General features: G+C 39.4%; 2 protein-coding genes across 8 annotated transcripts in view; one reads left to right on the top strand and one right to left on the bottom strand.

The window, feature by feature from the left end:
- Positions 1-1,239: 1,239 nt before the first annotated feature.
- Positions 1,240-4,625, top strand: LOC111269261 (uncharacterized). 2 transcript variants are annotated; one of them, XM_086972031.1, is made up of 4 exons: positions 1,242-1,785; positions 2,479-2,595; positions 4,047-4,141; positions 4,437-4,625. In XM_086972031.1, the coding sequence occupies exons 1-3, from the start codon at positions 1,573-1,575 to the stop codon at positions 4,047-4,049; spliced, it is 333 nt and encodes a 110-aa protein (XP_086828157.1). In that variant the 5' UTR covers positions 1,242-1,572; the 3' UTR covers positions 4,050-4,141; positions 4,437-4,625. The 2 variants fall into 2 exon arrangements, with proteins under 2 accessions (XP_086828158.1, XP_086828157.1); XM_086972032.1 differs by lacking the exon at positions 2,479-2,595 and having other exon boundaries at positions 1,240-1,785.
- Positions 4,626-10,070: 5,445 nt separating this feature from the next.
- LOC111269262 (histidine ammonia-lyase) overlaps positions 10,071-14,943 on the bottom strand; it is a 14,113-nt gene continuing 9,240 nt past the window's right edge. For 5 of the 6 annotated variants that reach the window (XM_022848724.2, XM_022848726.2, XM_022848721.2 and 2 more), the window contains exons 12-19: positions 14,697-14,851; positions 14,209-14,289; positions 13,832-13,897; positions 13,451-13,616; positions 12,974-13,086; positions 11,691-11,821; positions 11,389-11,506; positions 10,071-11,100 (exon numbers count right to left, since the gene is read on the bottom strand). In XM_022848724.2, coding sequence (XP_022704459.1) covers positions 10,912-11,100; positions 11,389-11,506; positions 11,691-11,821; positions 12,974-13,086; positions 13,451-13,616; positions 13,832-13,897; positions 14,209-14,289; positions 14,697-14,851 — 1,019 coding nt within the window. In that variant the 3' untranslated portion in view covers positions 10,071-10,911. The remainder of the gene's footprint in view (positions 11,101-11,388; positions 11,507-11,690; positions 11,822-12,973; positions 13,087-13,450; positions 13,617-13,831; positions 13,898-14,208; positions 14,290-14,696; positions 14,852-14,943) is intronic. The other variant, XM_086972030.1, reaches the window with a different exon arrangement.

The raw sequence follows: 14,943 nt of genomic DNA, 5'->3' as shown, positions 1-14,943 counted from the left end.
TAACCGATTCGATCAGTGCAAATCAACGTGAGACTGCCATACGCGTCGCATGGCAGCTAATTAATTAGCTAATCTATATACAAAATTATCACGAAAAGAAGCTGTCGTAGTTCTAAAGATTAACTCCTGGCCGACCTCCGGGACAAAATCTCCACCTACAGAAGAACCGTTAGAACTTAATATTCCATTTCTGAATAGTGAGCATTCTATTGAATCAGGTAACACTGATCAGGGGCAGAGTCTCGTGGCCTTAAGATCCTCTTCAAAACGAAAACCAAAATATAATGAGAGTTTGCAGCCGGAATCTATTTTTACGAAAGGAGACAATATCAGCAACACTAGGACAGCTAGATTAGCCAGCCAAGCCACAATGATGAGGCCATTTTGAATTGCACTGAGTATCTTTCCTTCGCTGAGGCCTGGATATTAATCAAGGCTCCAAGACACAGCTAGTATAGTAGAAGGACACATCGAACCACATTCACCAACTGAATTAAAAAATCAGGCATCGGATAGTGGCAGCTAACTCTCGTTGCTTTCAATTAACAAATCTAAAAGTCTGACGGGCAGCGTCATGCGAGAATAGTCAGGTCATATTAAAGTCAAGAACGGTTTATTTAACTGTATTCACGGAACATTTTAACTCACCGCATATCTCTCGCATAGCAACTGAATATTAAGCCTTAAGGAACTTTTGCATATAGGATGTTCTATGCGGGATACGTAAACGCCTCTATAATTAATGTTTCAGTGATAAAGGGACTAAAGGCTTCATCTCGGTTCCTTTCACGGACCTTGCTCTAGGATTAAACCTAGCTCCATCTGTGCTGGCCGATCTATAGGGGTGATATGAACTTTTTAAAACCGCATATTAAAGCGTTTCGTCGTGAAGTAATTCTAAATCTGTTAGGAAGCACATTAGCATTATATTGTGACAACTAGCCTATTTTAACAAATCAGGTGCGCCTATAGACGTTGCGAACTTATGTTTATGGGCATTGTTAAACGGGCTCGTAACATCTCATAAGAGTCCATTTGTAAACCAATGAACGGAAGTTTCGTTGCAGCAAAGATGCCAGGCGTACGCTTTTTTCTTGTCAACCTCCTGAGAAGTATCCTCTGTTAGTGGGATGCTAAGGCGAAAATCTATGTTATAGCTTTTGTGACATATAGTATAAAGTCGAATCTCAACGTTCCACTGTTAGAAATCGCATACGCGGAATGCAAGTATGTTTCAATCATGTTGGTTCATTTGCTAGGACGGCATAGGCCATTGCCGCTATAACCGTATCTAGATCTCGGCTTAGACATTACTTTCATCACGAAACGGCAAAAACGAAGTTTTTTAGAGGGAATTTTAAAAACTGTTTCCTCATAGGATGTTCCGGTCGGAATGTACTCGGGTCTGATTTTTATCGCTCTACATATCTGTAGAAGTATTTGTGAGGTTCGGAAAAAACATTCATTAACCTTATCCGTTACCTTCGACAAAGCAAGTTGATTTAGTAGCAGTATTCACTGGAGAACTTTTACGCTTCTGCCATTTGACAGTAGAATACACCTTGAGAAAGGATGTCGGTGCACGCGTTCGAACCCACACCATCGGCCATAACGCATACTCAAACGAATGAAAGCGGCCTTAGCGGAGCAAATACCCAACACAGTAAGGATGCTGGTACTACCTCTGATATGACTACTACAACAACAACAACAGAAATCACGCGTACAGATGACATTAAATCTGGAGGCCGTCGAAACGAGAAGGGGGTTAACGTTGCCGTCAAGGTACTGTTTGGTTGAAATTTATTCAAGCTCTAGGTCTATCAACAGGTCTTTATCCAATAGTAGACGTGATGTAATTATAATAGAATAATGCTACTAGGGAATTTTTTTTTATCAAGTTAGCCCGTGTCTCCTACTGAATGCCAAGATTGTTTCCATCATTACCACCGCCCCTTACAACGAATGAAAGATGATCGTGCTAGAGTTACCTGATGACATTTTTTCTATATGTGACGCAGAATTTCAAAGCATTACGACTGCCGTTAAGAGTATTTATTCTCCGTCTATTATTACTAAGTATTGTCAATTACTCACGGCCTGTACGCTTATTGCTAGTATTGTTAGACCATCGTTTACACAAACGATGTCTACAACTCTCGATAAATGTTGACAGATGATTGACCATGTGCTTCGGTACGGGTCGCATACAGTTACAGATGAAGGATATGAGCAAATTACTCAGCGATGCCAGTTAGTTAACGACTAGATTTAGAAGAATAGTTGAGAACCGAAGTTCTGTCGTGTGACCACGCGGAAGTAGTTGCCCTATAGTTTGGCCCGAATAAAGTTCCAAGCGAAACGGACTAGCGAAACTTTAATACTCATAATAATCATATATTGTTCTTTAAATACGTATTTATCGTGGGAAATGTGGAACCCGTCACTGGAACTGTCTCACCGCTATTTGTTTTACAGGTAGCTCGGAAGAGAGTCCATGCAAATAGATGTGCGCTACTCGTCATAGCGATTCAAGTGGTGCTTATTCTCGTTTTAGTCATCGTGGGAGTCTTTCTCTACATGAATTATGATTTCGTACGATCAATTACTATTTTGCCCCCCAATTAAACGCGTAGAGATGGAAGCAAGACAATATATTGATATATAGCTTAGTGTTTTCGTACCCTTGGCATAGAACGAGCGTAAGCAAGGGTAACGACTGTCGCCGTCGCTACTGACACGCCTAGTAACGTTAGCACTCACGTAATACGCCTATTTTTGCCCTACGAAATCACAAAAGCAAGATCTAAATTATCCATTCTAGAAATGGCAAACGACTATCACTAAAGGTAGCCGCTGCTGAAAGGCACTACGAGTATACCGTGTCCGGCTTTTTACAAGAAAAAATCCAGTGGTTTTGAATGGTTCTATGGTTTTATGTTGTTCACAGAGTTTAGGCTGTTTATCTCTCTATGGAGAAGTTTGCTCTATTTTAATTACAGACTTTGCACTTGACAAAGCCCTACAGTCTAATACTTTCCGTAATCAACTGAATTGTCTAGAGCCGCTATTTTAAGCAGAATCAGCTGAACTTCAAAGAGCTATATTGATACGTATCTTCCTCCGTGATGATCGAATGGTGACATGTGTAGACACTGACCCATATGTTAGTAGTGGTCCAAATCTAGATTAGATGTGGACGCACTGTGAATTTCCAGTACAAAATCGAAAAGCGGTACATCTATTCCTATCTAGTTCTTACGCGATCCCTTTAATTGTATTAGGTCCTGATAGGTCTTTGATAAATGCAATACAGTGGTACCGACGAAAGAGGACGGTCAGGAGTCAGGAGAAGCAAAGATACGACGAATTTAAATACACATATCGGCCAAGGGCTTATGGGGGCTTTAGGAGGTGTGCGTGTGTGCTGTTTCCCATAGATTTTCGGGACGTTCCACCCTAACTAAAACGCTTTCGGCGGCTTGGAACTTTTAAAGAGACTGAAGTCAATTTCAGCTGCAAAGGCGATATAATGGTCTTTGTGCAGTTTTCCGGCACATTCTATGGTTTACCCATCATGACGGTAAAGAGATTTTTTAGAACTTAAAAACGATAAGGCATAGAAGTTTTTTAGGTTCGCCGTATACAATCGTCCTCTTATGATGAAGTAGTGAAGAACAGCGATTTATAAAGAAACATCGAATTGTTATTTTATCATGATTTAATTACTATTATTATAAATAGTAGTAATAATAATAATAATATCGTCAAGCCGATGTCACACGTGCTTCTTCCCGAAATTCTCACAAACAAAGATGTTACTTGTTTAATGTTAAAACGTTAAGTAAATATCTATATATAACCATCAACGTAGGTTTAATATATGGATCGTAAGCAAATGTCTTCTATTCCATGATCTGCTAATGTGGTTCCTTACAGTAAATTTCTTGTAACCATGTCCTTATGCGGTCAATAGAACTCCATGTATTAATTTCAATAGCCATCAAGTTTAGCGGAAATCCAACTTCCTTTCAATTGGTTTCCAGTGAGAATGTCCTGCCGAGACTGACAGACGCAGTGAAGTGTGGATCCATTATGATGGGCCACTTATCATACAACGATGGTGCTTTCTTTTCGTTGTGTACGTATAATTCTTTTTTTAATAATATATTCCGGTAAGAAACAAGCTGGTAGAATCTCTTTATCGTGCCCTAATCCAGATACATCGTTAATATTCAGCATGGTTTTTTCAGTCAATTGCAGTAGTTGAGACGTATCAGCCCAAGCAATACACCCAGTTAATCGTGACCGTGTAAACTGTCGTCAGCTAACGATGAAGGCGTGCTAATACCAGCTGCTCAAAATTCCCATTTTTGAATATAGCTATCTGTTATGAAGAAGTGACTTAATTGCTAGGCTTAGCTTTTTTCTTACAGAAAGAAAACATCAGCTGACGCCTAATCTACGTAAGTTATCACTAACTGAGTCGTGCTGTTGGGTTACGTGCCGAGCCTCTTGTCAGGCGAGTGCAGTGGTAGGCCAGGGTGGTGTCTTCACAAGAAATTTATATCGCTTAATAAACGCGAGAAGCTTTGTCAATGTAAATGAACAAGGTTCAAGCTACATGAAGTCTAAAATTTCTATAGCACTTACAGAGGTAAAAGCCCTGCACGATTTTTGGCCAAATCATATAGAAATTTTTAGCTGGGCGAAAGGCTGTCTCGAAACAGCCCTGAAGTGTTTTGGTTGAAAGGTCAGATTATCGGTCTTCGACAGATATAGTATAATATTATATTGTTAATAAGTTGCTAAGGATTACTATTTAATTTTATTCTTAATCAAAAAAGGGTCTTGGACAGAATCGCCGACTTCGCTTTCAATTGCGACGTTTCGTTGTCCCATGCCAATTCTCTTTAGGATTACTTGGATTCTTTTCAGCGGATACTTATTTTGGATACTTTTCAAAAAAATAAGTTAAATTATTATAAACTGCAGCAAATTGAGATCCACGAATGCAAATGAACATACCTGAATGAATGAATGAATGCACAGACAATTGCGCGCGTCAGATTTTACTGTAACGGTATCTTGAGTACAACACCCGTACGTGGTAGAGCTGATTGTGTCTTATAATTTTACCTAAATATACGTACAGGACGAGTAGATGCTCTAATAAGCCTTGTATGCCTAAAAGGCAATTAGGTCGTTCTTTTTCTATTTTCATATTGCTACAGGTCCCTTTGTCGGTTATGCTGTTATCTCCTTATTCTCTAGTCATCATAAATAGGGAGTTTAGATGTGTCGGTCAGTACAAAAAAAACCCCTTACAAATTAGCACATTAGAGCTTTTGAGGTTGATCTGTTTTTAATACTACCTATAACAGATATTAGCTATTGCCGGACCATTATTAGAAAAATGTCTTAGGATCCACCGTATACCGTGAATGATTTTTCATGTAAGATAGTTTATGATTCTTCGAAGGCGGATCGTAAGCAAAACGGATATATTTATAATAGTGGAAGTAACCGCTGGGTGGTAACAGATGTACATACGAATTACTGAGCTACCTTTCTGAGTTTTAATGATTGCCTTTTTGCTACAACTAGTAACATACGGGGCTACAAGCACGCTGTGTGTAGGAACTAGTACTGTCACCGAAACTCCTTCCGACCAGAGCAAACCCTAAATGCCAACAAATTCAGCTACATAATTTTACGTCATTCGCTTAGATCGACAGGTCTATCAGCGAAAGCTGCCGGTTATTTGGTAGGTAGATTTGAGTTGACAGGCGCAGGGTTCAGCTTTGACAGACATTCACATGTGCATCACTGTGGAGGTTCCAGCGCTCACACCGTAACTGTATCTTGAGATACGATCCCGTACCTTGTTAGAGTAAGTAAAATCACGGTACCGCAGGGTTTGATTCCAACACAGACATTGACGGTTCGGGATGGTTAGACCTAAACGATGTGTGCATTCTGTTGCCATTTGTACCGTTGAAATTTCCTTAACGTTCACGGTTCGCAACTTCCGAGGAAAACTACTAACGATTTGGTGCGTTGTATTGCCTACTGCTACGAGTGACTGAGCTGCTTACAATTTCTAAGCTGTTTATACATGTAACGCTGATGTTTCCTTGTTAGTGCCGTCAGTAATAAGGCGATTCAATCATTCTTGTATATCTCTCAAACACATGCAATCCGTATCGAGTACTAAGGCGCCTTCTCAATTTGCAGACATTAAATAAATGCTCCTCAAATAAATGCAGGTCCTAAATACTCCTTTCAATCATCATCATCGTCGCATAGAATATAGCGCAGGCTCGTCAATCGAAATGTTTTTCTAGATCCAGTTGACACTCAACTTTGAGGTACTGTTTATTGGCAAGATTGTATTTATAGGCTCTACTCAGGATTCAATCATTGGTTTGTAAGCCAGGAAAAATCGTCTTGTGGCGGGCACTGAAACACAAAGGTGTCATCCTAAAAATCGTAGACATTCAATCGCATTCAGTGGAGCTTTTGCACCGGTAACCCGCGATTGTTATAGCTGTCGGTGTCTTTCTATCGAATTCATTATTAAACTTGTGTTCGTTCGTTCGTTCGGGTGTTTGTCTGTTTGACACAAATTATTGGCCTAATTTTTGGTAGGTCGCTGGGACCCTACTAAGAATTTTCGAGACACCTATATTAGAAAATTATTTGTAGGCGCAATATGAAAATGTGTAAAAGTAGTAGTTAAAAGTAGTAGTTTTCGAGGAAATTCTCCATGTTTGATGAACCATTGTCGTTCATGCTCTTCTTCTTTTTCCCTTGGGGTACACTGTTAATTTATTGAAATTGACATTTCTCGATTTCTCTGAGAACTGAAAACTAACTATTTCTAAGCTCTAACTATAAATTTAACATTTGGTTTAAGAGTAATTTTCAAGATATCAGTATTTCTCGACTTTTATATAGTGGTTCTTATGAACATGGTTCATAACTGATACAATATGAGCTGCGATAGTTCATATTGCATCAGTATATATATATATATATATATATACTAACGGATTTGATTGGAGGTAGACACACTTGTACGCAACTGTACGACGTCAGAAAGCGCTAGTAAAGCCCCACCGCTTTAAAGTTACTGATTGAAAAAAGGTGCACCTAACTTAAAATGCCCATCTATACTGAAATATTTACTTATTGTATGGTGTACATTTATAATAAACAGTAGGAAACTAAGCTATTCTCTTACTCAGTATTTCTCCTTTCAATAAAATGCCAAAGAAAGATTCAACAATTTTACAATATGCCACATAACCTGATTCTTTGTCAAAATCAGTCTTACGTCTTTGCTTCAATAGACTTGAGTCTCGCACTCGCAATTATATGTTTTTAGGTAAGAAGGCAGGTAAAAAATCTATTGAAATATTCGCTAGTTTCTTAGCATTGTCATATAAACGATGGACCACTCTGCACGATCAGTTCATTTCAAATTTCGAAGAATTTAACGCAAGCCTTCAGTGAACTTGATGAAGTTCGACTTAACACCCAATCTCATTAGCCCATTAGTTATGACCCAATATGCTTATTATAGAATTTAGGCACCTCGGCTGTTTCCGTCCTTGTCCGTTCCTTCTACCATTACGTCGTTTCGATTCTATACAAGAACGAAACGGCTGGCTGATAACTGCACCATTAATAGTGTGCCGTTCTAATCTAAAGCATGATCATTAGAACGGATGCCTCAAGCTAAGCTTTGAATCGTGCATGGTCAAGGCATGATTCGTGCAAAAACCTATCTGACTGGTTTTAATCGTATACTGAAACGCTTTCTGAAAACTAACCTGTCGGTTCAGAATTGCTAGAGGACAGTGCGAAATCAAGATACGCACAATTTTGAAGAACTAGCTGAGTATCCGCGGAAGACCGGATTTTATCTAATTCAACTTAATACTAATATTAGTATCGTCCTCTTTAAAAACCCTCTCCGTTTCCGGCAAGTAAAACATACCAGTAGATACGGGAGTAAGCTCTGTACCAGATCACTTCGGAGCGTATATGCTTAAGTTCCTCAGGGTGTTAGTAAAGTCATAGATAGATATATTTCCATAATGCTGCCAGGAGCTCGATTTTTATTCGCTATGCAAATATCTAGAAAACAGAAAACTCTGCTAGGATCGAATGGTAACCAATAATTCTGTCCGGTGTGCGTTCTTATTTGATGTCCCTTAAGAACCTTAGGACACACATTCTCTCTTTTATAAAGCGCAAGATATCACAGATATTAAATTATGCAGCAAATTATAATACATGTCAAACATTGGGCGGCTGAACGTCTGGCTTATCAGAGCACAACGACCATATTAAACCATTTTGGCTTGCCGATGTGCGATGAACAAGTACGGATCACCTATACTTATTGTACAGAGGTTTTTACATTACTGTACAATGTATTTTTACATACAATAAACCAAAACAAAGAGGAAACGACTTCAGCCAATTACGGAAAAACAGTATCGGACAACGATATCGGCTATAATCATTTGTAAACGACAGCTTTTTTATTCGTAGCCATTTTTCCGGCCAATGGACAGATGTCGCTTTTCGATATGAAATTGGCCTATCCCATCTTGCTTTTGAAATTTGTCGAAACGACTCATCCTACAATTGCCTATGGAGATCAATCGGGATGTTTTCATTGAAGGCTATCCATATTATTATATCAATATAGTGCGCTTGATAGTTTTTAATAGTCAAGCGAGACGAAGTATCGTCAAGAGCTATGATTTTAGATCTATCAGGCGCTTGTACACCAAACTACTGTGCTATATCTTGTGTATCTCACAAAAAAAAAATATATACTTTCATTCTAAGCAGTACAAAGTAAATGGTAGAAAACATCTGTCAGCTATTTGGTGGCCATGGAAATCGGTGCAGTTCGAAGTTACGTTTGGCCATTGCTCAATATGTTCTGTAATTTTGAAAGGTCATCCAATTTGTCGTTCAATAACTGTACTAAGTAGATTTTTACGGCCTGCCTAGAGGAACTTACAAGTGAACCTCGTTACTCAGACTGCTACGAAGATAGATAGTATATTTTTCAGTAAACGAGTTCGACCTTATCGAAGTGGTTCGGCCGCGTCGATTCCGTTCACAATATGGAGTCTCGGATATTGGTAGAGATGTATCTCATACCTGCTGCCTAGAAGTGGGTCTGTCGGTCATAAAGAAAAGACCGACTTAATCGCAAACGGTACGTTATAGTTTACTTAGCATAATCCTAATCGATGCGATGTCATGCGTGTTGCTTTACACAACAGTAATTGTAGATAAGTATCCCCGTACGGCACTCTTAAAGGAGACCAGGGATCTGCTACCGACATAGAACCACTACAAAAGGATTTAAGCAAAGCTGGATAGAATCAAGTAAAGCGGAAGGTATATCCGAATAATTGCCCCAGTATGTTTATCTAATGACCTACCACGGAATATCTGCTTCTCGTTTATGTAGGAACAAAATGACATGGCCAGTGCCAGGCAGACGTAGGTAAATGTTCTTCAAAGTATTTTGTAACCTTCTTTGCTCTAAAAAAAGCTTACAGATAAAAGGTAGTAATGGGTGTAGCTCAATTGTACTTTTGGCAAGATATTTGTCTTTAGTGTGACGCTCATAGCCTGAGAGCGATTGCTCATCCAGTTTTATCTCGACGACAGCGAGCTTCTCGGAAAAGGTGTCACAACACAACGAAAGAAAGTCTGAAGTTTATTATAATTCCGTTGACATTTTTCGGTATATCTGAGCTCTGTAATTTACCGAGCTTTTACTTCGGACTGCATTTGATAGCTCTCCTCATACTTAGATAAAAGCAACGGCGGTGCGCATTAGAAAGTTGATAAGCTGTACTGATATCAAGTTGAAACTACAAGTTGAAACCACGTTTTCATTTCATTTTTCACTTCTCGCTCACAACCCAAAAAAGCGTTTCTGCAACGATTCCTATGAGATCTATTACATTTGTGAGCTTACCATTACAACGTTATACCAACGTCTATTGCATAATTGAAAACACATTGGATTTACTTTTAATAAAAACCAAGTTTTTTTAGTCCATCGAATTTTCAAATGTCCATATTACATCTTTTCTACGAAACCTACCGAAGCTGTCGCTATCTATGCACATTTGAGGTTCTAAGGACCGCCTGAGCAGTTCTTCAAGTTGCTTTTATGGTAACAGGTTGGCAGCCCGTGGAATCCAGTATTCCGCTAATTATCAGTGTTATCGCAAAGTGATTATTATATAAAAATCGCTATTAATTAGATCGTCGTTAAAGCATCGCGTCCGTAGTTTGAAATTGTATGCTTTTGTTTAAATGATCGAGAACGATATAGCTCTTTGGAGTATAACGATCAGAGTATACCTTCGTTTCTAGCCATTACATCAAGAAACACGTGTACGCCTATTCAACGAAAGCCTGCTCATTTCGTCCTTCCGCTTCAGGATAGTTAGGACAAGCTGAATTTTTTCGGCAGGTTGTCTTTTTACGTTGTCTTCGGATACGGGTGCTTCAGACGCGTTGCAACGAGCACACGGAAAAGAGAACAGCAAGAAATAGGGAGAAAAACGGACTAATAATTAGGACCAAAAACTGGACAGATTCAGGACAATGTAGGAATACCTTGAATGATTATTTTTTCAATTTTATAAATTTGCCCATTTTAATAGTTCAGGTCGTTTTGCTCGATACATTTGCTGCAGTGAACGCTACGTTGTTCCCTCCCGCCTATAGTGTATAATGCGGAACATGTTTGAATGTTAGATGCTTCGCATTTGCGTGCAGAGACAAAATATTTTGACAAACGCTGTATCATACTCATACATGATTTTGACCTTTATGAAAAAAGAAAAAACGTTCCGCTTAAAAGTCGTCATCATCGCCTGCAGCCGCCGGATCATTGCGGTTCGATTCTTTGCTGTCTTTTGACCCTTTAACCTCACGTGTCACCTGGCAACGCTGTTTGGTGCGCTGCACGTTATACTGCTGCTTTATACCCCGTTTTAGTCCTCGCTGAGAAGAAGTTGGAGATGGCATTCGCGTTTCGATTTCCTAAAGAAATTTGAAATCGTAGTACGTTCACCCGGAATCTAGGCCTTCTTCGACCATAGCGTTACAGCTAATGTCGACACGGGCAACATATCCTGTCTTACAGCTCTTTTCAATATTAGAGCAATAGAAAGTGAATAAGGAAAAGTAGTTTCCGGTTGGGATCATGTAAACTTATATTGTAAATTATCCATTCATTATTCTTCATTTTGAAAGGGAAACAGGAGTTTGTATAGGCGTGTCATTGTGTGAGAGCGTAAAAAACGTACGGAAGATCTGGATTGTCTTTACCTGGACGAGGAGAAATTTATCAAGGTATGGCTTTACAGCGTCCCAAACACGGCCATCTTTTAATATCAATGTGACGCTGTCGATATCAGGAGCCATAAAGCGGTCTTTGTCCCACGCTCTGAAATGGAGCAATATTAATCTATGTTCTTGGTCGCATGTACCTATATGGCTTTACATCACTGGCCGGATATAGGAGCAGTAAAACTATACTTCAGAAGGCCCAAATAGTAAGAACAATAGTAGTAGAAGTACAATGCATAACAGTCACACTTCTATGTGTGTTTATGCGGCGGTCGACGTACTTTGCAACTATTCGCACAAGGTTGTACACAGCCTCGAGCGGCGCAGTTGTCTTGAGGGGTCGTAAAAATTCGATGGCTTGACACGCGGCCAGAAGTTCGATTGCCAACACGTGCTCGACATTTTCGACAACCTATAGAACGTAATTAACACCAATTAATCTTCTTTATTTTATATGCATACAGGATGTACGGGATGAACCGGTACGAAATCGCTTGTGTATAAGCCGCACTTAAATGGAACCGTTCGAAATGTGGCCGTTTAACGTAGCTTCCATTCGTTACCATTAAAACTTTAATCCGGTATCTAAACTGCTCAGAAGTCACCTCTATAAGTTTCCATTGTCTGAATCTTGCAATAGCAACTGACACGCTCAGAAGGCTCGGTCAAATATATCACGAATAAAAAAGTTTCACAGACATACATTTTGGGTTAACAGTAGACTAAAAAACCCAATAATCTAACAAGCGTTCACTTTTAAAGTGCACAACGCCTATACGTTTCTTATAAGTTGGGACCTTATAGAGATACATAACCTTGCCTGAAAAGCAGTCGCTGATTCCCGGTTGACAAGTCCATCAGAAATAGACCTTTGTAATCTTTTTGATTGATTGATCGCCAGTCGAGTCTCTATTGCAGATCTTCGATATTGTCGTATGAAAACCTGTTTTAGGTTCTTCTAGCGAGGCCGTATAACGGCTAGCAATGGCACAGATTGTTGGCTTAATAGATTAATAACTTCAGCGGAGGTTTGTCCGGCAAGAAGACATTGGAGGATAGCTAATTTTAGCTTATATACAGCAAAAGAAGCTCCTGCCTCTGCCATGATGACATCCCGGTTTCATTTAAAAGTAACTGACTTTTTTTTAGTAGCAAAGATATCCGATGAACACGTTCTCATCTCGACGAACGGCCCGCCAAACCATATTCGAACTTACCCCGAAACCCCATGTCGTATCTTATGGTGATTTTGTTAAATGTTTACTTAAAGTTCACTAGAATAAATCAAAACGTGTTCTAAGCTATTGTAAAGGAACGTTTCATAATATAATGCTATAGAAATATGTATTCTCATAGTGACACGTCCGGTAATAATAAGCCCTTAGGCATTGGTGCAAGCGGCCGATCCCTGATGGCACACACCTGGACCAGCGCGTGTCACTAAGCTAACCAGGCAAGCACTGCTACTACGAGGCCCATTGTACAATACGAGATAGCTATTCATAATCCTAATATGGGGACAGCTCATCCGGGAAATCGACCCAGACAAAAGACTATCACTTACTTTGAGTGCTTTCCGCGCTGCCATCCCTCCCATCGATACGTGATCTTCTGTTCCAGCGCTTGTTGGTATGGAGTCAATCGATGCTGGATGACAGAGAACTTTATTCTCTGTAACTATATTATAAACCAGTGACAAAATGATTACGATCGTTCATTTATGCCGTTCATATAATTCTACTTACGACTTGAATAGCGTTATCTCCGTTTGTTTGGGCACCGATTTTGAAAAGTATCGTCATATACAGATTAGTTATGTGATGGTCACGTTAACGAATGGCCCTTTTAGGGCACTATGCCAACCCGAAATCGTAGACGAAACAAAGCTCTAAAATGGGACGAGCAAAATATGTCAGGTACTTACATGAACATCTTTAAACAGTTGAAAGTTTTCTAGGTCAATTCACTTACTTCGTCTAGTACGGTAGCACTTATAGAACGTGATCAAGATAAACAAGCACAGTGAGCTATTAAAGGGTACCGAGAGAAGCGGCCGTGCAATGTGCAAGCATGAAGCCCGAATTGAGCCCTCCGTCCTTGACGAGGAACGCGGGAAGTTCTGAAAGAGCCGGATTAATCAGTCGTTCGATACGCCGCTCCGACATTGAAGCCAATTCATGAACCGCAATTGCCAAATAATCAAGTGCCTGTAACATAAGCCGACAAAAACAAATCAGTCGAAACTTATGTTATATACACTGTGTGTTCTTAGTGTTTTTTTTTCTCTCAGTCAGGGTAAGTGGAGCCGCTACCTGGAACGCCTCGTGTGATTTGGAAAGATGCGAATAGTTCGAATGGAAAAAGCTAAAATAATGCTCTGAGGACATTTGAAGAAGAAGACTCATTTCGAAATCTAACTAACCTTTGCTGGGTACTCGCCGTGGAAGTTTCCTCCAGAAATAATTTCGTTGCGCTCTACGAATACCAACTAAAGGAGTATTATTCCAAAATATAACGCAATTATCAGACAAGAAATGTAAGGCCTATATTTGCTAGGCCGTTATAATTCGCAGGGCTCTATTGCGTGCACAAAAATAATGAGGTTATAAACAGCAGCGAACAATTTTCTGATGGGAAAACCCTTGTTTACGTAAATTTTAAAACGTTTTACAGTACGCTAGGTGATTATCATTCTTATGTATCATTTTAATTGGAATGGAACATATAACTGCCGTATATATTTGATGATTATATATACAGAATATATATATATATATATATATATATATATGTATGTACCGGATTATCAGTGGCGCTGTTCATTTCCGTGGTGATAATCCTGCGCACGAAATCTAAGGTGTCGTGTACAATGCCATGCACCTAATTAATTAATCAAGATTATGTCATACTTTTAATTATAATTGATGCGAAGAACATATAGATATGTAATAAACAATGAGCTTCCATAAAGGTTCTTCCCGACACGTTTCTTTAACGTCTTCAATATGACCCGGTTTTTTTTCATTATTAGTAACAATTGGAAACAGTTTTTGTCGTGTCGAACTGAAATATTGTACCGGTATCAGTAGGTATCATGACAGCAAGATACCTCGCCGAAATCATTCGATCTTCTAGCTTCGTCGATGGGTGCGGATTTTGTAGACTAAATTTTTGCTGCTAAACACTTTTTTTGGGTCATCACCAACCAGTATATATATATGCTATGTCTGTATTAGGGTAAAGTTCACATGCGTGCTCCTTTCCGTTTACATCACACCATTACAAACCTGTGGGCAACATCTGATTGTGTACGCATCCTGAACGCGATTACAGAAGCGGTGAGACTGAGCTATATCAGAAGGATGAACGTCAGAATGCAGCAGGGCGCGTAACCGTTTGGCAACCAGCGCCTGGCCCCAATGAGGACGAATTTTTTGGATATCTGAACCAAGCAACGTAAATATTAACCTGGTATTACTATTATGATAATTGAATGATTAGTCTTCTTTAAGATGGGTGCTAATTGTGGCGTCT

Source organism: Varroa jacobsoni, unplaced genomic scaffold (assembly GCF_002532875.2).
Source record: "Varroa jacobsoni isolate VJ856 unplaced genomic scaffold, vjacob_1.0 scaffold_1369, whole genome shotgun sequence".
Taxonomy (NCBI): Eukaryota; Metazoa; Arthropoda; class Arachnida; order Mesostigmata; family Varroidae; genus Varroa; species Varroa jacobsoni.
The sequence above is the reverse complement of the archived record's forward strand: the minus strand, read 5'-3'. Positions and strand labels throughout refer to the sequence as shown.

Bases quoted from the DNA above. Each gene is read 5' to 3' on its own strand.
- LOC111269261 (XM_086972031.1), top strand. From the start codon at position 1,573: ATGTCGGTGCACGCGTTCGAACCCACACCATCGGCCATAACGCATACT. The intron at 1,786-2,478 runs GTACTGTTTGGT...TTTGTTTTACAG, and splicing joins GGGTTAACGTTGCCGTCAAG to GTAGCTCGGAAGAGAGTCCA.